The sequence below is a fragment of the Leptodactylus fuscus genome, chromosome 1 (assembly GCF_031893055.1).
Source record: "Leptodactylus fuscus isolate aLepFus1 chromosome 1, aLepFus1.hap2, whole genome shotgun sequence".
In the NCBI taxonomy this organism is placed as follows: Eukaryota; Metazoa; Chordata; class Amphibia; order Anura; family Leptodactylidae; genus Leptodactylus; species Leptodactylus fuscus.
Genome location: NC_134265.1, coordinates 16,665,232 through 16,690,086, shown reverse-complemented (window position 1 = coordinate 16,690,086; position 24,855 = coordinate 16,665,232). Strand labels below are relative to the sequence as shown.

The 24,855-nt window shown below is 49.7% G+C and overlaps 2 protein-coding genes across 2 annotated transcripts in view; both read right to left on the bottom strand.

Annotated features, from left to right (window-relative positions):
- The window catches only part of TTC33 (tetratricopeptide repeat domain 33), a 125,921-nt gene extending 120,026 nt beyond the window's left edge, over nucleotides 1-5,895 (bottom strand). Inside the window, exons 1-2 of the mRNA XM_075267477.1 lie at nucleotides 5,757-5,895; nucleotides 3,622-3,844 (exon numbers count right to left, since the gene is read on the bottom strand). Coding sequence (XP_075123578.1) covers nucleotides 3,622-3,842 — 221 coding nt within the window. The 5' untranslated portion in view covers nucleotides 3,843-3,844; nucleotides 5,757-5,895. The remainder of the gene's footprint in view (nucleotides 1-3,621; nucleotides 3,845-5,756) is intronic.
- A 1,790-nt stretch (nucleotides 5,896-7,685) lies between these two features.
- PRKAA1 (protein kinase AMP-activated catalytic subunit alpha 1) lies at nucleotides 7,686-23,149 on the bottom strand. The gene is made up of 9 exons (XM_075267454.1): nucleotides 23,037-23,149; nucleotides 18,347-18,488; nucleotides 17,589-17,682; nucleotides 17,277-17,421; nucleotides 15,870-15,957; nucleotides 15,417-15,641; nucleotides 13,800-14,289; nucleotides 12,817-12,943; nucleotides 7,686-10,639 (listed from the first exon to the last, which is right to left on the bottom strand). The coding sequence occupies exons 1-9, from the start codon at nucleotides 23,134-23,136 to the stop codon at nucleotides 10,392-10,394; spliced, it is 1,659 nt and encodes a 552-aa protein (XP_075123555.1). The 5' UTR covers nucleotides 23,137-23,149; the 3' UTR covers nucleotides 7,686-10,391.
- Nucleotides 23,150-24,855: the final 1,706 nt, after the last annotated feature.

The window sequence follows — 24,855 nt, the reverse complement described above, 5'->3', positions numbered from 1 at the left end:
CTCAGAATGAGCAGAGCGAATACTCAGTGTGAAGGCTAACATTGTTAGCTTTTCCCACAATGCTTGGCCAGTGGCAAAGCATTGTGGGAAATAATCACCGATCTCGATCCCACCTAAAAAGATTGTGTTCGGAATTCCGATTGCTCAACCCTATCCCTAAGTCAACAGGATTGTATCATTCAGGGGGCGTGACTGGGAGCTCCAATCACATGTGGATATTGTTGCAGTTCTAAGTCACGCCCCCTTCCCTGCTCCTGTCTTACACCATCCACTTGACATTAAGGAGTTTAGATAACACATCAGTCTCCAAAACTAACCGCGATGATTGATTGAGAAGGGAACGGGCTAGAGAAAAAATTCCAACTGCGCCGAAATCAGTGGAGCGCCACCTATTGAAGGATGTAAAGAAGTGAAGGACCTCTTTAAGGGCAGAGAAGGGGAAAGGTATGGTACAGTATGAGCGGTATTACAGAACCCTATTCATGTGCGTATACAGATCAGAGGTGAATATAGTGGACAAATTTCCCTGCAGATTTAACCCATTGTAATCCCACAACACATGTTCATGTAAACACGACGTAGGAGAATCATGATTTTTTCGTCAAACACATGATCAGGTCCCATCACAGCACAGAATCTAATGCCCCTCCACTGGCACACAGTATACCGCCATTATACAGACTGTCCACACAACCGTGAGAATAAAGCAATAGAAATGGAGATTTTTTTTTCTATTTTTTCTATTAAGTCGACGTTTGATAGCGGAGGATTATGTGGTTCGCACAGTGACTAAGCAAATCTGCTTCAAGAAGAGAAAAACTCTTTTATATCGAAGGAGCCAGAACAAAAACAGCGAGTTTTGCCAGACAAAACCACAGAATTGGAGTCGGAATTGCCCGGACAATGGGGAGGGGGGCGCCGAGTTTTCGCTTTATATTATTACTACATAGAATGAGAGACTAAAGATACAAAAGTATCGCTGCGGCCGGCCAAAAACATTCGTCTCTGGTCAGGCCTCTGATTGCCGAAGACAGATCTCCTGCCCCTGATGATGTCATCAGACATGGATCATGTGACCCCAGGATGGTTATGAATTGCGCATTACTGGAAACAAGGGGGGGGGAGTTTGGTTCGACCTTGGACTAAGGCTTTGTGTCGGCCTCCTCTGTCAAATTGTTAAAAATTACTTTTGGGAAAATATTGGGTGATGTCCAATATGGCCGCCAATACAGCCATTATGGACGCTGATAAGAATGAAAAATCTCTGAGGTTAAGGGGTTTGGTTTTTTTTGAGACTTTAACCCTTAAAGGAACCTGAGAACGCAGCGATTTTTGCATCACTGCATTGCAGGAGCCATAACTTTTGCAAGCTTATTTTTTGCAGCAAGAGTCATATTTTTTAATGTCGTCATTTTTTTTCCATTCCCTGTGGCCTTCTGTATTGCGGTGCGTTACGTCTGTCCGGCAGGGCCATATTTTGCCTCCTTTAGAGTCTTTTTAGTCCCCCAGCAGCCATAGATACCCATTAGCACCCCAGAATCTTGAGGCAAAGCTGCTGAAGGGTTGACAGTAGGAGCCCCTCCTTGCTAACCCCTTAGTCGTCGTAGTCTGCAGCATTTGAGGGGTTAAACAGCTGAGCTCTGACTTATCACCTGTAATATACACCTAGGACGCTTTACACCAAAGGGTCCAGACCCTTAGGAGGACAATCCCGAGAACTTGCAGGGGGCATGTAACATCTGTAACCCTAAATCGCCCTCGGTCCCACCGGGAACAGGATCACGGCTGAGAAAGTGAAGACATTTGAAGTTTTAGAAACTTTCTAACAAACATCCCTGAAGCGAATTCCTGCAGAAAACCAGAACGGCGTCCAAAGATCCTGAACGGAAGGCTTCTACTGCCCCCATGTGGTCATGCATGAATATAACACATCGCCCTGCTCCATGGCCTATATCAAACACCTACTAATACTACTAATATTATATGTTTGCTCCTCAATCACGCTGCAACGGGCGCACGGATTTCCCTGAAATTTTGCACATACCTAGAGTGGCACCAGGAATAGTACATAGGCGCCTCACCATCCACGTGTAGTTCTCGGTTGGGCCACCGCGACCACCGAATTCCCAGTCGGTGTTGGCTGAAGGACCTGCGCTGACGTCACAACGTCAGGCGCGGCGCTCCTATTGGACCAGGCAACAGAGGGGGCGGAGCTACACAGCCATGAGCCGGCCGCACAGTCCCAGGAAAAAATGGCGTTGTGCGTGCCGGCAGCCGAGACCTGACCACGGCGCACGAACCTCCGGAGCATCCCGACGAAGTCGCCGGGGTGTGGAGCCGCGAGGAGTTCATCGTCTGTCAGCGGTGTGCGCAGGCTGGGACACTGAACGCTGACACTTAACCATGGGCCGTGGGAGGGGGGGGGGGGGGGTTGGGGTGGGCAAGGGGCGCAGGTTGCGGAAGCGAACGCAAGTGGACTTATTGGAGGGGGTCGGGGAGTGCCAGACAGGGTGGATGGGGCGGGGGGCCCCGGGGGGAAAGAGAGGCTGGTGGGTGCCTTGAGAGGGGGGGGCGGGAAGGGAGGGCCAGGGGCCTGCGGGAGGGGAGGAGGGTGCGGAGGCCACGAGAGGGGAGGTTGGGGGTTGGCACGCGGGCAGGGGGGGCCACGAGATGCTGGTGGGGGCCGCTGAGGGAAATGGCGCCTGTGAAGGAGGGGACCTGGGATGGGAAGTTGGGGGCCGAAGGCACGTGACAAAGAAGTGGAACCGGGGCCGCCAACGGAAGCAGGGCCATAGGCGCGGGGACGGGAGGGGCGGGTGCACGGGTGACAGGAGGGAAGGCAGGAGCAGGCGGTAAGTGGAAACGCTGCGCGGTCCGGCGAGGGCCAAGGGAGGTGGGGGCGCACAGTGGATCGTAACCAACACGACTTGACTACATAGAAGCGGCTCAGCGCCAACGCACAGACGAAGTCGCGGGCAGATGCTAGTATTGTATATTAGTATAACAGTATTATGTTATAGCCGTACTACATCAGTAAGGTCACCGACCATCACAACGAATCACATAAACACTGTCACAACTAACGCCAAAGAGCCACCAGAATCAACACAGAGAGAAACCACTTAAAGGGATACGAAACCTCCTGTCTCCCTTATCTACATTAAAGGGGCTGTCCAACTGGTGGTTTATCCTTAGGATAAGTCACCAATATTATATGAACTACTAACACCCCAACAGATCATCAGCTGCCCTGAGCTGCAGTACCCCGCTATGACCACTACAGTGTAGGGCGCTACAGATCTGATGCTAAGTATACACCATCAATATCAAGTCTCTGACAACCCCTTTAACTGTGCAGTACTCTATAGCTCCCTGTTATCAGCCATTTCAGGGAGTCCCTGAGTATAGTCCTCACGGGGATCAGTGACCTCATCATATCTGCAAGGCGCCTGGCTGATGCAGGAGCCCTCCGCCACTGCTCTAACCACACCCCTTAGCTAAGCTCCACCCCTTTGGAATGAATGGGAGGCGGGATTGTCGCAGCGGATTCTGCCATGAAAATTCCACCAGATCATTCTACAATACGACGGTCGGGGACAAGGGATCGGCGGTGGCTCGTACCTTCCGCTTTGGGCCAGTAAGGCTCCCTCTTCCTTCAGCCGTTGGCTCTTTGACATGTTGTCCTCTAGGAGGAGCTCTTTCTTGCGCTTTATGGCGTGCAGCCAGTCCACCTCATCGCTCTCAACGCCGGCGGCCTCATCCGCGGACTCTTTCTCGAAGTTCTGAGACGTCACCTTCGATACTCTCTCTCCAATCTTCCTCTTCCATCCAAAGGAAGCCATGACTATAAAAACAGCAGACAAGGCGGATTAGGCTTCATTCACACAGGACAGTTAGGGTCTATGTAGCTGCATGCTGTTCTGCGTGCACCAAACTGCACTGTGTGAATGCAGCCATGGAGCACTAGGATGACATCCTCACCTCCATCATGGTCTTTGTTCTAAGACATGCAGACCCTGCTGAGGCGTGGCCAATCAGTGATCTGGTGCCAATACAGGAATCACCCCGGAGGCCAGTGATTGGCTGGATAAGTCACATGCACATGTACGACACATCATCACCCCAGGAAAGTAAACAGCCACTGGTGGGAATCACTAGAACCTTCCATCTGAAGCTAGGAAATATCTATGTAGTGCCCTACCAGGACCTTCCAACTCAATTTAGGAAGTATTTATGAAGTGCCCTGCCAGGACCTTCCATCTCAATCTAGGAAATGTCTATGTAGTGCCCTACCAGGACCTTCCGTCTCCATTTAGGAAATATCTAAGTAGTGCCCTACCAGGACCTTCCATCTCCATTTAGGAAATATCTATGTAGTGCCCTACCAGGTCTTCCTTCTCCATTTAGGAAATACCTATGTAGTGCCCTACCAGGACCTTCCATCTCAATTTAGGAAATGTCTATGTAGTGCCCTACCAGGACCTTCCATCTCAATTTAGGAAATATCTATGCTGTGCCCTACCAGGACCTTCCTTCTCCATTTAGGAAATACCTATGTAGTGCCCTACCAGGACCTTCCTTCTCCATTTAGGAAATATCTATGTAGTACCCTACCAGGACCTTCCATCTCAATTTAGGAAATGTCTATGTAGTGCCCTACCAGGACCTCCCTTCTCCATGTAGGAAATGTCTATGTAGTGCCCTACCAGGACCTCCCTTCTCCATGTAGGAAATGTCTATGTAGTGCCCTACCAGGACCTCCCTTCTCCATGTAGGAAATGTCTATGTAGTGCCCTACCAGGACCTCCCTTCTCCATGTAGGAAATGTCTATGTAGTGCCCTACCAGGACCTCCCTTCTCCATGTAGGAAATGTCTATGTAGTGCCCTACCAGGACCTCCCTTCTCCATGTAGGAAATGTCTATGTAGTGCCCTACCAGGGCCTTCCTCCTCAACTAAAAATATCTATGTAGTACCCTACCAGGACCTTCCATCTCAATTTGGGAAATATCTATGTAGTGCCCTACTAGGACCTTCCATCTCCATTTAGAAAATATATACATAGTGCCCTGCCAGGACCTTCCCCCTCATTGCCTCTATCATAGACCCACAATGGCTGCTCTCCTCGGTGCTCGCTCTCTCTGCACCCATACTTAGCAGAAAGGGAAGGATTTGGGGCAGACGGGAGCCGCACCCGGAGAACCCCCTGTACTATTCACATAGGCTTGTTACCAGAGAAGGACAAACCTGCTACATGTTATATGGTTCACCTTAAAGGGGTCTTCTGTTACCAAATTACAGTGGACATGAGCTCGGCCTGTGGCCTAACACAAATGTTTCTAGACTTTGTATCTGCACACGGCACTTCAGCCCTAAACCTCTGATAGAAATACATTGCACCTTATTAAAGGGGAAAAAAAAATGCAGAAAATGGTGCAAAATAAACCTTCATTTATCTGGACTAGAAGAGCATTCACATCTGCACTGACAGGGAGAAGTTATAACGATCCCCTGAAGGGGTTAATCAGGTAAGGCCTAGCAGGTGTGTATACCGTATATACATCAAGCTCAGGCGATGATGAATTACATGGAGAAGCCCTTTAAACCAGGGGGAAGGTCTGTGACTACCCTGCTGTGTAGCTTTATTGACACACACAGTGGACAATCCCCCATGACACGGCAGTCTCGCGCCTGCGTGCCCCTGTAGTCACAGACTGCTGCCGGCCGCTCTCCTGCGCTCTGCGCCGCCGTGTTTACCTCACGAGCTGACTACAGTCTCTTCTTCCTCCGTGCACCGCAGCGCTGAGGTATCTGCAGCGTACGGACAAACATAAAGCACCGGTGGAAACCTCAACTAATAGAAGATGATCTCAGGCCTCGGGTATTTTCCGTGGGTTAAGTCATTTTCGGCCTCATCTGTCTATCTCCAGCCAATCATCAGTCCTGTTTTGGGGGAAGCCGTAGATGCTGGCTGGTGTGACGTCAGAGTCACGTGCTTAAAGGGCGGGCACGTGACCGCAGGCGGTCCAATCGTAGTCTCAGCCCCGCGTGCTGCGGTTGCCCTGGGCAAGCAATCAGATGACTGCTTTCGTTTTACCTTGCCTGTGATTGGTTGCTATGGGCAGAAACAGCCTGAAGAAAAGGGGCGGGTCCTCAGGATTGCTGTCAGAGCGCCCTCTACAGGAGAGCGTCAGTAACTGCAACTATGGAAGTGTCTGAGTCTGATAGACCGCGGTGCATTGTGGGGGTGACACTGCCGTCCAGTCATAGTCTAGGCCACATGAATAATGTATACACTTCTCTGCAGACTAATGTGTCTCTATGGCCACAGACTACAAGTGTGCCTTGTGTAGTCAGACCCTGCAGTCATGTATTAAAGGGATTCTACCATTAAAGCCTCTTTTTTTTGTGGATAAGACGTCGGAGTAGCCTTTAGAAAGTCTATTCGTCTCTTACCTGTAGATGTGATCTCCGCCGCGCCGTTCCTTAGAAATACCGGTATGCAAATTAGTTCTCTGGCAGCAATGGGGGCGGGGCCTAGTGCTGTAAATGCAATGGGCGTGTCCACTGCTGCTCGAGAACACAATCCTGCGACGCCTCTATCTTCGGCTGGATCTTCCCCTTCTCTGTCGTCTTCCTCCGACGCCTGCGCAGTTGGCTCTGCCAGTGAGACACCAGCAGAGCTGAGTGCGAATGCCAGCCGGCGGCCATTTTTGGGAAGCCGCTCCTGCATTGAACTACAAGAGCAAGAGCGGCCTCCCAAAAATGGCCGCCGGCCGCCATGCGTAGTCGACTCTACTAGTGTCTCACTGGCAGAGCCAACTGTGCAGGCGTCGGTTGAAGACGACAGAGAAGGGGAGGATCCAGCCGAAGATAGAGGCGTCGCAGGATCGTGTTCTCGAGCAGCAGTGGACACGCCCCCATTGCTGTTTGAGCACTGGGCCCCGCCCCCATTGCTGCCAGAGAACTAATTTGCATACGGTAAAAAACGGTATTTCTAAGGAACGGCGCGGCGGAGATCACATCTAAAGGTAAGAGACGAATAGCCTTTCTAAAGACTATTCCGACGTCTTATCCACAAAAAAGAGGTTTTAATGGGAGAATCCCTTTAAGGACAATGGTCAGGTGACCAGTGAATGCTTAGCATTATTGCTGCCCTTGTCCAGATCTTACCCCCGCCCGTCCATACTGCCCCCTCCCTGCTTTATTGGCCATTGTCAGCGGTAAATCCCCCGATGTAAACAGGACTGTGACAAATCTGATCCAAGCCACGATGAACCCCATTGACGTGTAATACCCCATATAAAAGGGGGGGGGGGTCACCTCCTGGACAAGCAGCAACATCACCTGTGCTATGGGGGGACTCACTGCACATGGACATGTCACATTCCAATACAGTGAGCGCCCCCTAGTGAACTGTAAATCTATACACAGTTAGTGTCCACACACGTAGTCACTGACAGTCTACCCTGAGCTTAAAGGGATTGTCCATCACTAGGATACTGAGTGATGCGGCCTCTTCAATACTTACCAAGCACAGCGACATACGTCGTGTGGTGGCCGTGTTTGGTATTGCAGCTCAGCCCCTGGGACTGCCAGAGAAGATGTGACACTAGGACAACCCCTTTAACCAAAATATCCCCCACAAACCAGGCAAGAGACGGCGGTGATGACAATCTCCAGATTTTATTAAAGTTCATACAGAAACATGTGAAAGAAAAAAAATGTAAAAAAAAAAAAAAAAATCTATGGTTCCATCAAGTAGGTCGGCCGCAACCCCCGCCTAACCAGCATAGCGCCCCCTTAGTCATGGACATTGGTGGGGGTCAACTCTGCAGGACTGACCGGTCTTATTAAAGGGGATGTCCACAGATCGGCGGTGCTCTCTGAACGCTCTTTTTACGCTTTGCAGGCCATGTGAGGTCACATTCATCAGTCACATGGCCTGTTCACAGATCAGTCCCATTCCAGTGAATACGGCCGAGCTGCAATACCAAGCACCGCCACTATACGATATACAGGGCATAACAGTCCAAGGGTCCGACCCCCACCAGTCTTTAAAGATAGGTCACCAATGATTTAGGGGTTACCCCAGGACTATGATATCGGGCTCCACTTCTCCCCTCAGGCCGGTGACATCACATCCATCGGTCTCGCCGCAGCTCAGTCTCATTTAAAGAAATGGAGCTGAGCTGCAATACCGATCACAGCCATTATACAAGGGAGGGTGCTATGCTCGATGAGGCCACAGTAATCAATATCATAGTGTGACAACCCCTTTAAATCCTAGATGAAGAGCCCCTAGCTCTCCACCACCCCCCCCTTCCTCCTGATGGTCCGGTCCATCTACTAAACTCCACCTCCTCACCCAAAGATGGAGCCGATCAGCAGATTAACCCATTGATTCAGCTCGTGGGGGTGGGATTCTCTCCAGTTACTGCTGTGGGCCGATTTCTAGGTGTACTGTCCCTTTAAGGTTATGGCTTTTTAAAGTCCTGCCCCCTTTTATACGGAGGGCGGGGCTCAGGGATTGAGAATCTTCTCTCATTCAATGGGTTGACTACAATATGAATATCTGCAGCCGCTCCACCACTGACCAAGCACAGCGCCGTACACTGTGTAGTGGCTGTGCCCGGTACTGCCCCTCAGTCCCAATCACCTGAATGGGACTGAGCTGCAGCATAGTCATGACATCACCGGCCTGGGACGAGGAAGTGAATGTCCCAGACAATCCCTTTAACACAGAAGAAAGCCCATGGCAAAACTCCACCCGCAGACTCAAGCTCAGAGGGGACAAACAGCGCCCCCTAGTCCACAGACTGTGTATGAATGAGGCAATTCTAGACAAAGACAACAGGGCTGTTGGTCCTATGAAGGGGGCGCCGTTACCCCAAATCGCTGCAGATTTACATCAATGGGGTCGAGTAGCAGAAGAATAAAAGTCATAAAATACTAAAAAAACGTAAAGAACTAAAAAGACACCTTGTGAGGGCTGAGGAGCGTCCTGTAAGGAATGTAGTAGGGAGCGCAGATGGAGCAGAGCCCACACACCAGGGACACACTACCCCCATCAACCCCCAAATAAAATGGATTACAGGACTCCACCCCCCCGCGCCCTGTGTATTCTCCAATCACAGCTAAAGCTGCACAATCGGTACAGATTCTGTAGGAACTCTCCCACCCTTAGCCTATTAGTCATTAGATGAGGGCGCGCCCATCCCGTATACACCCCCGGATCACATTAGAGATCCCGTATACCCATCTGCACCGCTATAGTGGAGCGGCAGAACGTCTCCTCCAGATGGCGCTGCACTTGGTCACAATTTTTATTCTACCCAGACAACCCCTTTAAAGAGCGTCACATGCGCAGGCACCAGCGGGGGCGCAATAGGCAACCAGTCATTTGCAGTCTGAATGCTTTGACTAGCCTGTAGGCACCGATGCAAGTGCACTAGGGGCGGGGCTTAACCACCTTTGCATTGCTCCTATGAATAAAGTCTCCACAGGGTATTTTTAGTCTGGGAGGTAATGTGAACACTCCCTTTAAGGCAGAGATTGTGCTGCAGTTTCTTTTTCTGAGCTAGGGTCAGGATTTGGCAGAAGTAGAAGAAGCAAAACGTGCAACGCAAAAACGCCCAACATGGCCGCACAAACACTTCATAGACCGGCACAGTCCAACGTGTGGTGGAGACAGACCTGGGGGCCGTGGAGAGGGATCACCGGCCCGACCAAAGACCGCCATGACACCCACCGGCCCAAGGCCGACTCCATCACCTGTGCACTGACCGGACTGTACCAAACCGATAACCTGCAGGGGGAGGGAAGAAACCACATCCGGACCACCCGGCCATGACACCATTTTCAGATTTTTTTTCTCTTTTTAATGAAGACTTCAGGTGAACAAACAAGTGACGTAAAACCCGGCCCCGGAGGAATGTCTGATCTGTGGCCAACAGTGTGCACGTCTCCGCTCACACCACAATCTGCACCAAGCCGACAAAACCCCGCAGCTTTATTATAAAAAAAAAAAATTGTTTTATACAATTCCCTTCACTCAACCATTAACCCCCGATGTGCCCCGATATGTCATAACCAGGATTAATGCAAAATTAAAAAATAAAACTAGCGAGAAAGCCCAGTGTTCAGTAAAATGTGCAAGTAAGAGGTCCTGAAGGAACATTATATACAATCCGATAAGATTCTGGCGAGCGGGGCGCTCGCGGTTAATACGAGGAAAATCACACATTAAGCTTAAACGTCTCCTATGTGCAAATAGCATTGGTGATGTCGCCCCCTCCGCGCTCGGGATATAGGACTGGATTAAAACTGGAAGCATTTGGCTACAAGTTACTGCATGTTTATTGCTGGATATGAAATCGTTACGTGCCCCGCCTACCGCGCCAGGATCTTTATTAAGTTTGCGCACATTTCGAAAAACTCTATGGTATGGCTTCCTGGTCGGGGGACCAAGTCATTGCTGGAGGAGTCTACGGAGGAGGTGAGGGAGGAGGGCACGGAGCCGTCAGACGACTTGGCGGGGGCTTCGGCGTCAGAATCGGATTTCTGGCCTGGGCGGAAGCTGCCGACGGATCCTGAGCGTCTTCGGGGGGCGCTGTCAGGCTTGGGCTCTGTGACGTCGTCTGTTTGGGGGAAATAAAGAGCGTGTTAAAACGGGAAGACTCCAGGACAAGTAATAGAGTAGACCCCGGGGCGGTGACCCTAAATATACAGTGCAGCTCAGGCTATGGGCACACGTGTAGGCCTTATATACAGGCCCGTACACCGTAATGACTGAGCCCAAGAATAGGAGCCGCCCCAAAAGCATATTCCATATAACCTAGCAGTAGGTGATCAGCCTCCTTAAAGGGATCTTATCATTAAAATCACATTTTTTTCCCCCTCGATAACACGTAGGAATAACCTTAAGAAAAGCTATACGTCTCCTATCTTTACGTCTTCTCCGCACCGCTGTTCCGGTATATAATCCAGTTTTCGCTGGTATGCAAATGAGTTCTCTCGCAGCACTGGGGGCGGTCCAATGCTGCGAAAGAATTCTCCAGCGCCGCCTCCATCTTCTTCTGCAGCGCCCTCTCCCTGCGTTTCAATCTTCTAGGCCTCACGCAGAGCCCACTACGCATGTTCGGGCCACAAGAGTAAGCTGTGTGAGCGGCCAATTTCTTGTGGTCTGTGGGCCCGAGGCCTGATGGCAGAGCTGACTGCACATGTGTAGGAGTTTGATGTCGAGCTCCGGAAAAGATGTGTGAAGAGGCCGTTCCTGAAGAAGATGGAGGCGGCGCTGGAGAGTTCTCTTGCAGCATTGGGCCCGCCCCCAGTGCTGCGAGAGAACTCATTTGCATACCAACAAATAAAACGGGATTTCTACCGAAAGGCGGCGCGGAGAAGAATACCTAAAGGTAGGAGAAGAATAGTCTTTCTTAACCACCCATAGACTATTTACTTCTGGATAGTAGTTGCCTTGTTCTGACAGGACGTACCGGTACGTCCAATCAGAATACAGCAGGTGCACAAGATCGTGCAGCTGCTTTCACTGGGAGTCGGCCGTAACTTCAGCCGGAGCTCCCAGAGAGAAGACAGGGAAGGTTTATTCCCTTCCCTGCCTTCTCGATCGCTGTGTATACGGTGCTCAATGAGCGCTGTATACACGGCTATGGGCGCCGCCATGATGCGGCCACCGTCTGACTCGGCGGTCACACGATCCGCCGGGAGCAGTGTCTTGCAAGAGGTGCTGGGTCCTACAGGACCCAGATCAGCCCTGTATACCGTGTATAGCTGCGTGCAGGAGGCTGGATTCCTCCTGCAACTGGGGTTAAATGTACCATCCCCAGTTATAGGAGAAATCAGCCTCCAGTACAAAAAAAAAAAGTGATCAGATGTCCCCAAAGGTCTCTTATCACCTTATGGGGACACCATCTGAAAAAAAGATATTTAAAAAAAATTTAAAAAAAAAATGTTAAAAAAAAAAAAAAATTAAAAAAAATAAGTAAAATAATACGCCAATAAAATGTTAAAGGTTATAGCCCCACCCCCGACGACACCATATAAAATAAAAGTTACCGTAACGGAGAGGAAAAACTATATTATAGAGTTTTTCAGTGGCACTTTGTGTTATGAAATAAATTTTTTTTAAAAAAGTGAAAACCAGACAATTTCCCTCCTATCTTGTTTATATTTTCCAGGATATAAAAAAAAAAAATTAAAAAAAAATTAACACACATTCGAAAATAAAAACATAAAAATAAAGCCCTATGTGTCCCCGAAAAAAGACGCAAAAATTAGTTGAATGAGACGTACGAGAAAAATGTTACAGCCCTCAAAACCGCACATACAAAATAAACCGAAAATGTGCCTGGTCCTGGACCACAAATTGGCCCGATACTGAAGTGGTTAAGGCTATTCCAACACGTTATCGAGAAAAAGATAATGTGATTTTAATGACTGGATCCCTTTAAAGCTCACACCCACCTCCATTTCAGCAGCACCTCACCATGTGTCAGGCAGAGATGGAGGAGGACAAAGCAAATGTCAGGAGAGTCTTCCTGCCAAACACAGTCTGGAGTAGGAGGATGGGTGTGAGGCTGATCCTGGATACTCCCCTATCAGGGGTTAATGGTGTGTGTGGGGGGGGGGGGTCCTCGATTCATGACCTCTTGGCCAGAGGTTACAGGAGTGGTTCTGCATTCCAGATATCCCACTGGTGTGAACAGACATGTACTACACATCCACAGTTGCTCAGGATGATCCGGAATCCCATGATGGGACTACAGGATCATCTCCTCCCCCCTCCCCCATTACTTACCGTCAATACTACGGAAGTCGAGCAGGTACGTCCTGCTGTCCACCTGGTAGAGCTGCAGGCTCATTTTGGTATACATACTAGTCACCGGATTTTTTCTCCTGACACGTAGATAATACGGATTCACCACCTGCAGGATCAGAGGACAGGAGACAAGTCACATACAGCAGCGTTATCAGTACTGTGCTTAGATCAGGACGGGGTCCAACACCCAGCCCCGCAACAGATCAGCCATTTGAAGAGACCGCACCCCGTTCCGGCTGGCCGTGCTTGGTATTGCAGCTCAAGCTAATTATCTGAATGGGACTGAATCAGGTCATGTGACCGATGGACATGACATCACCACTGCCTGTGAAGTAGGAGACCTGCGACGTCCTCAAACAGCTGATCAGCAGGGGCCCCGATGTTAGGGCTAAGTAATGGAGAACCTCCTTATGAGTGGTAGGACATCCCTTTAATCACAGGGACAAAATGTTTAATTTACATTAAAGTCTGATCCAGCAGAGACTCGTTACAGCGCCACCTGGTGTTCATGTATCGTAATGTGCACAGCTACCAAATGAGGGGTGCTTTGTGGACACACATGCTCACCCCCTATAGCCAGAGGTCTGTATAGTGATCCCCCGAGGGGCAGAGCAGGTTAGAACTGATAGGACAAGCGCTTAGACTTTACTGCACCATATATAGCTGCCAGATGAGGAAGGAGACCCCATAAACACTTACCGGGGACTAGATTACATCTGCTGGGGGCAGTGGTTTCATATAGAAGGTAATGGCCTGATCTTTGGCATTACTCCTTTGAGTACCTAAATTCAGTCATCTTGCAGCCACCACTAGGGGGAGCGTCAGAGCTTATGACATACTTAAGCCTCAGTCTTCAGTCAGCTCCCTCTAGTGGTGGCTGAAGAGGGATCATCACATATGTCTTCAGGTGTGTAAAGGGAGCACAATGGATTTGGGGGTCTGTAGCCCTCACCCTCACTCACCTTCCATTCATAGCCCAGCTGTTTCATTGCTCGGCAGACCTCGGCCATGATATCGTTCGGCCGGCTCTGACTTCTAATGCCAAGGTGCCACTTGGCTCTTCTCACCCCAACCTGATGTTTTGATTTCTGGGGGTTCAGCTCGTCCAGGGTATGTCTCTGCCGAGGGGACTCCGCCACCAAAAAGGGGACTCTCTCCGGATGGGGGCGGGGGGTGTGCGTTTCCTCAACAAAAGAATCTGGGGGGCTGGTAGCCAAATAAAAATCTTTGGCCTCATTCATTATGCGTCGGTTGTCTATGATGAGGTGATACGCCACCGCCAGGGGGTCCTGGTGATTGCGGCTGTACAGACAGCTGAGCACCTCCTCCTCCGTGCACTCGCACTTCTCGCACACTTCCTTTAAGGCTTCGTCGTCGATCATGTTGGAGCTGTAGGTGGGGTCCTCGGGGAAGAGGTACTTGGGGAGGTCCTGCTTAAACCAATCGTGCTCTCTATGGGAAAACGAGGGAACCGATTAATCGCAGGTTACAGTGTAAAGACAAGCTGTGCTGGTTAGAAAGGGTTAAAATGAAGCCTAGATTACTTAAGGGGGTATACAAGACAGACCTAGTCACAAGACAGATAATGGATTAGACCCCTACCATCCAATGGAATCTCCCCCTACTCCCAGAAAAAGGGTCCCAAACTCCCCAGTGTTAATGGGATCCTATCATTAAAACACAATGTTTTCTCAAACACATCGGAATAACCTTAAGAAAGGCTATTCTTCTCCTACCTTTAGATTTCTTCTCCGCGCCGCTTTTCGGTAGAAATCCCAGTTGCTGTCAGTATGCAAATGAGTTCTCGCAGCACTGGGGGTGGACCTTAGCGCTCATACAGCACTGGGGGTGGTCCCCAAAGCTGCGAGAGAACTCTCCAGCGCCACCTCCATCTTCTTCACGCGTCTTCTTCCGATGTAGGCGGTCAAACGTCTAGGCCTCAGGATGCGCAGTCGGCTCTGACTGAGGCCTAGAAGTTTGACTGCCAGCACTGGAAGAAGACGTGTGAAGAGGCAGTTTCTGAAGAAGATGGAGGTGGCGCTGGAGAATTCTCTCGCAGTATTGAGGACCTCCCCCAGTGCAGTTTGAGCGCTAAGGACCGCCCCCAGTGCTGCGAGAGAACTCATTTGCATACCGACGAAAACCGGGATTTCTACCGAACGGCGGCACGGAGAAGACATCCGACGGTAGGAGAGAATAGCCTTTCTTAAGGCTATTCCTACATGTTAGTGAGAGAAAAAAAAAAAAAAAAAAAAGTGTTTTAATGATAGGATCCCTTTAAGTGACTGGCCACAGAGGTCACTTCTGATCCAGCCAGTGTCAGTCACCAGATGAAATGGTGCATATGATGATGTCAGAGAGGCCCCTCTGAATTTCCAGTCATCCCAGTAAACCCCTTTAATTCATGAGGTGCTGTGCCATTTCTGGCTGGCTCGACAAGAGGACAGAGTAAAGGGTGCCAAAAAGTAAACCGGGCGTAGCACACTGGCAGAGAAGCCACTATTGTAAATCTGCCACATCTTTGCCGTTGTGCTTTGGCCTCAGCCCCCATAACACTAGGAGAAGGTGTAGGGTATTACCGGATGTCCTTGACCGTCGCCCTCTTCATGGGATCCACCTGTAACATGTGCTTCAGGAGGGCGATGACCGTCGGGTTCAGGTACTGCGGCGTGTAGAAGATCCCATCGCAGATCTTCTTGAAGAGCGTTGGCACGTGGTCATCGTCGAACGGTAAAGTGCCGCACAGCAGTGCATAGAGAATGACCCCGCTGCTCCATATATCTACCTCAGGGCCAGCGTATAGTCTGAGGTGAAAGAGAGGTAAAGATCAGTGATCTGTCCTAAACCTTCAACCCTTCTATCACTATATGGACCAGGAACGGTGAGCAAGTTGTTCATAGCCATAGCACTGCAGTTATTATAGTATAATACACTATCCACGCACCAGGCAAGTAGTCAGGCGAACCTCAAATGTAATCCCATCACTACGTACCTCTTTCCTATACCCTAGGACCCCATTACTATACCCTCACCTTCCTGATATTACTTCCGGCGCAGCGTAGTTGGGAGAGCCGCAGCTCGTCCTCAGAAATTCACCGTCGGCCATCATATTGGAGAGACCTGTAGAAAAGAGACAATATAAGGATGGAGCCCTAGATCCAGACCATTCACAACCATAAAAGAGGAACCAGACATCGCTCCCTGTTACTAGCCAAGGTCTGTCCATAGAGACATTAGATAAGCAAGACAGAATTACAGCGAGTGGAGGGGGGAGGATCTGTTCTCATCACAGAAAATGGAGAAGGGGATGGGCTGATTCTCAAACATCTACACAGGGTTGCTCTGTGCAAAGGAATGAAATTCTGCAAATCTCACATTTTACAATATAAGAAGTCTTCTACGTACCTGTATCTACCTCTGGCTGCTTGTGTGATTAGAGATGAAATATTCGACAGATCTGTCCTCAGATTACTTTTACTTTTTTTTTTTAATGTAGATTGTGAGCCCCATATAGGGATCACAATGTACAATTTATTATTTATTTTTCCCTATCAGTATGTCTTTGTAGAATGGGAGGAAATCCACACAAAAATGGGGAGAACATACAAACTCCTTGCAGATGTTGTTCCTGGTGAGATTCGAACCCAGGACTCAACTGTTGCAGTGCTAACCACTGAGACACCGTGTTGCCCCTAGATTACTTTTTTTGTCTGTGTTTTAGCTGCTTGCCTGCATGTATTTGCCCTGAATTTACAGTGCAGTGTTCCTAAATCTCCTACATTATAGTCACTTGGTCTTCTCTCAGTCATAGGTTTGCTACTTTACAGTTACTCCTGGCAAAATGGCAGAACATTACATTATCTGTAAGGATAGAGGGGAAGACTGACGTAGTTACACACCCACAGCCTCAGAGAAGTGTAATAGGAGCTGCAGCCGAAATGTGACTAACAGGAAAAAAAAAGGATAGGACGCCATGTATGAAAGTTATACAGTCAAAGCAGCTCAACTTCTCATGAAAATTCAGGTACCCTTTAAAGGGGTTGTCCAGTACTATGACAGATTGCTGCAGCCTCTTCATCACTTACCAAGCACAGCGGTGGACAGCTCAAGGAGCCGTGGAATCCGCCTGAAGAAAGGGCAGCCCGCTTCTTTTTCCCGCTAGCGGCAACATACCTCTGGCAGAAAAGCGAAGGCTAGTGGTCTCCATAGACCACCATTGTATGGAGGCGGACTTTGAGGTGAAATCTGCTATCAAAATCCGCCTCCTGCCCCCCGTGTGAACTAGCCCTAAGAGGACAAGACCAGCCTGGACCACCCCCCTTAATTCAGATCTCTTCTCCACTTGGAGTATGGATTCTGGCAGAAAGGCCACATGGCAGTAGGACACAGGTGGAGTTTGGAGAGAGGGAAGAGAAGGGTCAGAGGAGCACATGGCTTACCAAAGTCAGCGATCTTGGCATTCATGTGCGCGTCCAGAAGAACGTTTTCTGGTTTCAAGTCTCGGTGCACCACCATGTGTCGGTGGCAGTAGTCAACGCCAGAAAGGATTTGTTGGAATAAACGTCTGGACTCCTTCTCATCCAACTACGAGAAAAGGATAGAATGAAGGTAGGAACAAACATAGGAGTCCTAGTGTCCAGTCCACAGGGGTATAGCAGTCATTTACCAAAAATTATTCTGTCTACACCGCGGCACACCACAGGATCAGTACGCAGACTATAATGTAATATATTGTACACTTAACCACTTACCTTTCCATTCTTACATATGTAATCAAAGAGCTCCCCGCCAGCGACATACTCCATCACCATAAAGATGTCGGTCGGCGTACTTATCACTTGGTACCTGAGAACAGAAGACACACAGTTACACGTAGTGCACCAATCGTACATATCAGGTCAGTAAACTATCCATATTGCTGGGGACAGGACCGCTGGGATGACGGTCAGTCAGTGTTCTGAATTAGCGGAGTGTGGCGGTAACACCCACTGACCGTCTATGGGACCCATTCAGTTTTGGTTCCACCATATGAAGCAGAACGGTGCGTGACTACCGCTCCAGAACAGGGGCGAGGGAGGACCACACAAGTGATGGTGGAGATCATTTATTTAGCCTATGTATATGGGGTTTTCCAGGATTTAACATATATATGACCTATCCTTAGGACATGCAACACCCCCGCTGATCAGCTGATCTCTATAGACAGCAGTGGCAGGAAGCAGACCATGTTACCCTGTATACTGGCTGCTACCCAGCTTTACTAGAAAGGGATAAAGCTTTTCTTGGTCAAGGACAGCAGAGTATAAACACATTTGTGAGATTCTGTATCTGCAGCTGCTTTCCTAACCCCGAGGATGGTGAAACCTCCCACAGTAAACATTGCAGCAAGCGATGGAGCAACTAACAGACATGAGTCACGCCCAGAAGATTTCCAGGTTCATCCGGATTTACGCGTAGGGGGCGACCGTCCATAAACAATGGGTCTAACCAGAACCGCGGCCATACTCACAGCTTAATGATATGAGGATGTCTGAACAGCTTCAGGTTCTGGATTTCCCGGCGAATCTTCCCGACCACATCGAGACTTCGGATCTTCTGCCTGTTCAGGATCTTCACGGCGACCTTGTGTCCGGTTAGCTCGTGCTTCCCCACTGCCGAAGAAGAGAAATGGAAGATAAGAGACTGAAAACAAGAAATCACCAAGAACCAGAACCCGACTCCTAGGTCTCCATTCTTGGCAAAAAAAAAAAAAAAAAAAAGACAGTCTCTGGGTAACCCCTTTAGCAATGGCAGCTACAGCTCTGCTCATGTAGAAGAGGTGACCTAGTCTGTAGGCTGCCTCTACTAGAGCAGACCCTGCGGCCCCTGCACCAGCCCCTCATACTATGGGGGTCAGGATCCTGGCTCACGATATGACCCTACAAGGTAACGGGATAAAGCCCAGGTTCAGTTCAGTGCGTGGATCTATAATGGCCATCACATTGTCTGGCATCTGATGGCGGCTGTAGGTCTGCAGGAGCGTGGCGATATTCTGTAGGTACAGTCTCGGGAATGCGATGGCCTCAGTGCTGATCCCTGCTCATGACATATACCCGAGGCCTGTATCGCCAACTATGGGGGGGGAGGGGGGCACTGCAGTCACCGGGATCACTGACCAGGGGATGGGAACTGATCAGGGCAGGACACCATTATAACCACTAGGGGCAGACATAGTGAGATTACTGAGAGTAACAGTCCAGACTTACTATACTCTCCTCCATGTACTGTATACAGGCTCCATTATACATGGACTAGACCATTACATCTATCCAGGAGGACTGGAGGAAGGTGCCCATTGTTTACACTGCCTGCAGCATTCACAGCAGGAGGCGGAGCTTTATTTGCAATCTTGGCTCCTCCTCCTGAACCACTAACTTGTGAATGCTACATATACTTTGTACACGTTCTCTCCAGCAGGTAGCGCTGTGCGAGTCCTCAAGGACAGCGACTATCTCACACTGTTGCCGCCACGTTTCCTGAGTCTGCAGCCGATGTGACATGAGAGCCGCCCCGCCAACCTCTGAGCCAAGAAGTCGATTCCAGGGCCGCGCCAGTCATAGTCCAACATGAGATCAGAGGTTGCTTCATCGCTGTATACATAGTGTATACATAGTGTGATAACACCTTCAGGACACAATGTATATACAGCTAGAGATAAGACCTCTAGGACGCAGTGTATGTACAGGCAGAGAACACCTCTAGGACACACACATATATATATATATATACATACATATACACACACTCACACATACACACAGCTACAGGACACAGTGTATATACAGCTAGAAATAAGACCTCCAAGACATCATGTATATCCAGGTAGAGATATCACCTCCAGGACACAATGTACAGTATATACAGCTAGAGATAAGACCTCTAGGACGCAGTGTATATACAGGCAGAGAACACCTCCAGGACACATACACACACACATATATACACAGCTACAGGACACAGTGTATATACAGCTAGATATAAGACCTCCAGGACACAATGTACAGTATATACAGCTAGAGATAAGACCTCCAGGACATTATGTATATCCAGGCAGAGATAAGACCTCCAGGACACAGTGTATATACAGCTAGAGATAAGACCTCTAGGACGCAGTATATATACACTAGAGATAAGACCTCCAGGACACAGTGTATATACAGCTAGAGATAAGACCTCTAGGACGCAGTATATATACACTAGAGATAAGACCTCCAGGACACAGTGTATATACAGCTAGAGATAAGACCTCCAGGACACAGTGTATATACAGCTAGAGATAAGACCTCCAGGACACAATGTACAGTATATACAGCTAGAGATAAGACCTCCAGGACACAATGTACAGTATATACAGCTAGAGATAAGACCTCCAGGACACAATGTCACAACAGTCTTGTGAGTACAGAGAAAGATAAGACAGAAGAGATTTCTACAACAGTCACACGAATTTTAGGTTTCAGTTCTCCACAACTTTTTAAGACCTCTGCTTGCTGTCCGTGAATACGACTATATGAACCCCCCCCCCCCCCAGAGCCACCACCTTTCTTATCCTAGGAGGGGTCTTCGCGTGAATGTGAAGCATAATCTTCTATTCCAGCCGTCTTTTTGCTTTGCCCATGTTTGGAGGCCTCCAGCTGTGACAGCGGCCGAGCGTCATTACACGGCTCTGATCATTATCTTACAATCCGGGGACATCACAAGCTGGACAAGAACAACAACATGACTACAAACAAGTATCACAGCCCAGAGGCCCCACCGGCCGCCCCAGGCCTAAGTGTACTCACCGGCCATCATACAAGACTCCTACAGACTATCCGGGGACTTGGGGGGGGGGGGGGGGGGGCTCTGAAGATTTATCAGCGAGACGCCATAAAGCAAACCGCAGTCAGCAAAGACCATCTCCGCCAGAAGCGGCGACAATCTGATACCTAAAGCCGGTCACAGTATTAGACTAAGAGGATGGCGTTTGTGCCCCATTGCTGGAGCGCAGTACTGCTGCCTGGCCACTATACAGGGTATGGCGCTAACCCTCTGCAGGGTATTGTACAGGGATCACAAGTGGCCCCAGGTGATCTGTTCAGGAGCCACCAGTCACCCCCTAAGGCTCGCCCATAAATCAAAGGCGATGTCAGCCGGAATGTGTCCCGTCTATTGTCACAACAGGGTTAATATTTCAGGAACGTGACTATACCATCTACCTATCTCCAAGGGGAATCAGCTGAAGGGAGCGGGTGCCTGAAAATCTGCCCTGCGAGGGAGCGGGACGGCTGATAGGACGCCATAAAAATTTATTACGCTGCATAACAATCGCCGGTGCCTTAAATGGTTGCCGGAAGAATCCCAGCAATGCTGGAGCATGTAAAGCCCTGGAGGGCCGGCACGTACAGGAAGGGGCCACAAACTGCAGCGGGGGGGCTGTAGTATTCATGGGAGACTATGGGATACACACCAGGACCACCGGCAAACTATCTGCCCCCCTCACAACATGGAAGAGACTACAGTCATACCCAGAGGGGTAACCTCAAGCTTTGGGGCCCTAATGCACCCCCTCCTCCGCCATCTATAATACTGAGGCCCCCCACAACTGCGACATCTGCACCCCCTGTAGCTTCACTCCTGGACTGTGACCTTACAGTCTACAGGTTACTGAGCAAGATCGGCAACAAGAGTATCCTACAGGTAGGGCGCCCCCGGTGGTGAATAGCATGCACATATCCTCACTGCACACCTAACACAGAAATCAATAGCAACTGAGCCGGAGCAAAACACTGCAGAGAACAAGTGAGTGGCAGCGGCGGCGACATCCTACGACAAGGGCGACCCAACGGCGACAACATGAGAAGTGTCAGCTAGAACTGCCCCCCCTCGATCAGCCATTAAAGGGGAACCGGCGGGGGGAATGTAATAGTTTGGGATCATTTGCACCAAGAGTCATGTGATCAGAACCGGTACCGGCCCCAGTAGCTCCGCCTCCTCCCTCTCCGGTGTTACGGGTCGGGGTTTTCTATTATAGTCTAGTCTGCCGGCCGAGTGACTGGCGCTGATCTGCGTCGGATCCAGATACTGATGGGAATCAAATATAGAAACACCCCCCCCCCCCCCCCCCCCGGAGAACCCCTGTAGATTGCTTGTACTGGATTAGAGAAGCAAGGCTGCCTTCTTCCAGAAACGGCGCCACACCTGACCGCTGGTTGTGTCTGGTATTACAGCTCCAGACCACTGAATGAATGAATCTTTCCACCTTCTGCCTCAATTCGGAGTTCATCTTCTACTCTGTCACCCCAATACAGATGCCCCTGACCTCGTCACTCTCTGCCGTAGTCAGGTATGTGAGCACTGCATGACGTTTCCCCACCATGGCATGCGGCCCCCAATTCCAGTGATTGGCTTCAGCGGCCATTGAACCGCAACTGGAAAAATCACTTCTCTTAAACCTTTCCCAGACGGCGCCGTTATTGCTGACGGTTTCCACCGCAGTCTTCCCATAGAGACACAATGAAGCGCACCGCAATGTGTCAGGTACGAGATCTAAGGCATCGGTCCTATGTCTGCCCATTCATCGATACCTGTGGGATCACGAGGTCACATGCTGCGTCTGACGGACCATACGTGTGTGTATATAGCCTTAGTCAAGGGCTATGCTCATACAGGAGGACAGTGAGCGCCCCCTACAGGCAGGGTGTATATACCAGGGCAGAATAATCCTATTTACCAGGTCACTTGTGATTTACAAACGTGCGGCAACTCCGATTATATATAAATGTATATGAAGACCCCTTAAAGGGGAAGTCCACCACAACATTACATACGCCCCATTGGATGACGCGGTCATGTGACACGGCAACTGCGAGGTGAGAGATGGCGGCGGTTTGGGGTGGGGGGGGGGGGGTCTGTGACCAAAACATACTTAGTGCACCCCAAACCCAAACTGATAATAGTCGCCCCCTATAGCTCACCATTGGTTTCTACAGCCCAGACATAAGGCCACCTGCCTAACCTGCCAGGACAGGAGCGGCCACCATTATAATGTACAACCCCCCCATGACAACAACTTGCCCCCCCCACCACCACTCCCACTGTCACTTCCCACCCCCCACCACTACAATATCCCCCCTCCAGGCTCCATAACCACCCCTCCCCCCACCACAGCCCTCACTCACCCTTAACTTTGCCAAAAGTGCCGACCCCCAGTGTGTCCCCCAGGATGTAGTGTCCGATCTTCACCCGGCCGTCATGATGCTTCTGTTTATCGGCCGCCATCTTCCGCAGGGAACTGAGCCTGCGCAATGCGCGCTCCCTGGCGCCGAGGTATGAGAGGAAGCGGCGGCGCGCACGGGGGGGCGTGGCCAGGAAACAACGTCCTGGGCGGGGTTATGATGACGTTAAGTCATTTATCAGCCGTAGGGAGGTGCTGATTGGCTGAGTCAGGGCCGGGGCGGGGCTGAGCGGTGTCTCTTGGTAAACAAGCGGCGGCGCTGTCAGTGTGAGGTGCGGGTCACACAGGGCGGGAACTGCCTGATGGAAACCCGCCAGATCTAGTCAGAGCCGCCCAGGTGCCGCATGGCTGCAGGTCCTACCTGCGCGCGGGGCTCCTCACGGCTACACGGGGGCCATTTTGTAGCATCTAGTTCACACGTAAAGAACGTGGCGCTTATTTTGGCAACGGAAAAAAAGCTTTTTTTTTTTTTTTTTTTTTTTTTTTTTTTTTTGTGTAAAAACAGCTTCAAAAAAAGCCAGGCTGTTTCCCCCTCCTGTAAAGCGAATGGGCTGAAAAAACTGCGTCACGTTTTTTTTTCCGTGCGTTTAAAAAAAAACAAAAAAGTCGCTTATTTTTGGGAAAAAAAACGCGCGGTTTTCGCCTCCTATTCACTTATTTGGGTGAGTTCACACGTAAATAGCGTGTGGCTTATTTTGGCACCGGAAAAAAAAGCTTCCTGATTAGGAAGCTTTTTTTTCTTTTTTTTTTTACCTTGCCAAGATTTTTTGGGAGTTTTGTTTTTTTTTTTGTTTTCCCCTCCTGTAAAGTGAATGGGCTGAAAAAACAGGTGGCGGTTTTTTCGGAAAAAAAAAAAAAAGCGTTTATTTATGCAAAAAAAACATGCGGAAAAAAATACGGTTTTCGCCTCCCATTCACTTCTAAGGGCTCGTTCACACGGGGGCGGATTTTGACACAGCCGCATCACTCTCGGGTCAAAACCCACCTGCCACAACCATCGTGGTCGCGGCTTTCCCCACCGTAGCAGGCTCAAATGAATGAGCCGACATCAGAGGGTGCTGCCGCTAGGCGGAAGTCGCGGCTCAGTGCGCTGCAGCTTCTGCTTGAAGAAAGGTCATGTCGCTTTTTTTCTGCTAGCAGAAAACAAACAAAATGCAGTCTACATAGACCACTATTGTGAAGGGGCGGATTTTGAAGCGAAATCCGCTGTCAAAATCCGCCCCTATGTTCACGTGTGAACTAGCGCGTTCTTCAGGCATAAAACGCCTGAAGAAAGGTCATGTCGCTTCTTTTTCTCTGCTAGCAGAAAAAAAAGCTAGCAGTCTACAGCTTGTTCACACGTGAAAAAAGCCTAGCTGATTTTGTCACTGATCAGCGTCGCTTTTTTTTGGACACTGTTTTTTGCATTGGACGCTGTTTTTGACGCTTTTTCAGTCGCTGTTTTTTTGAAGCTTTTTTTTTTTTTTTTTTGCATTACAAAAAAAGTACATGATTAAAAAACCGCTAGCGGTTTCAGTCGCTGTTTTTGCCAAAACAGCTGCAAAAATAAGTGACCAAAAACCGCTAGCGCCCGATAGACTCCAATTCATTTTTTTCAGGCGTTAAACGCCTGAAGAAAGGTCATGTCGCTTCTTTTTCTGCTAGCAAAAAAAGCTAGCAATAAAAAACGCTAGCAGTAAAAGAAGCGACATGACCTATCTTTCGGGCGGAAGCCGCTCGCGATGAGCCGCGGCTTCCGCCCAGCCACAGCGCCCTCCATGTCG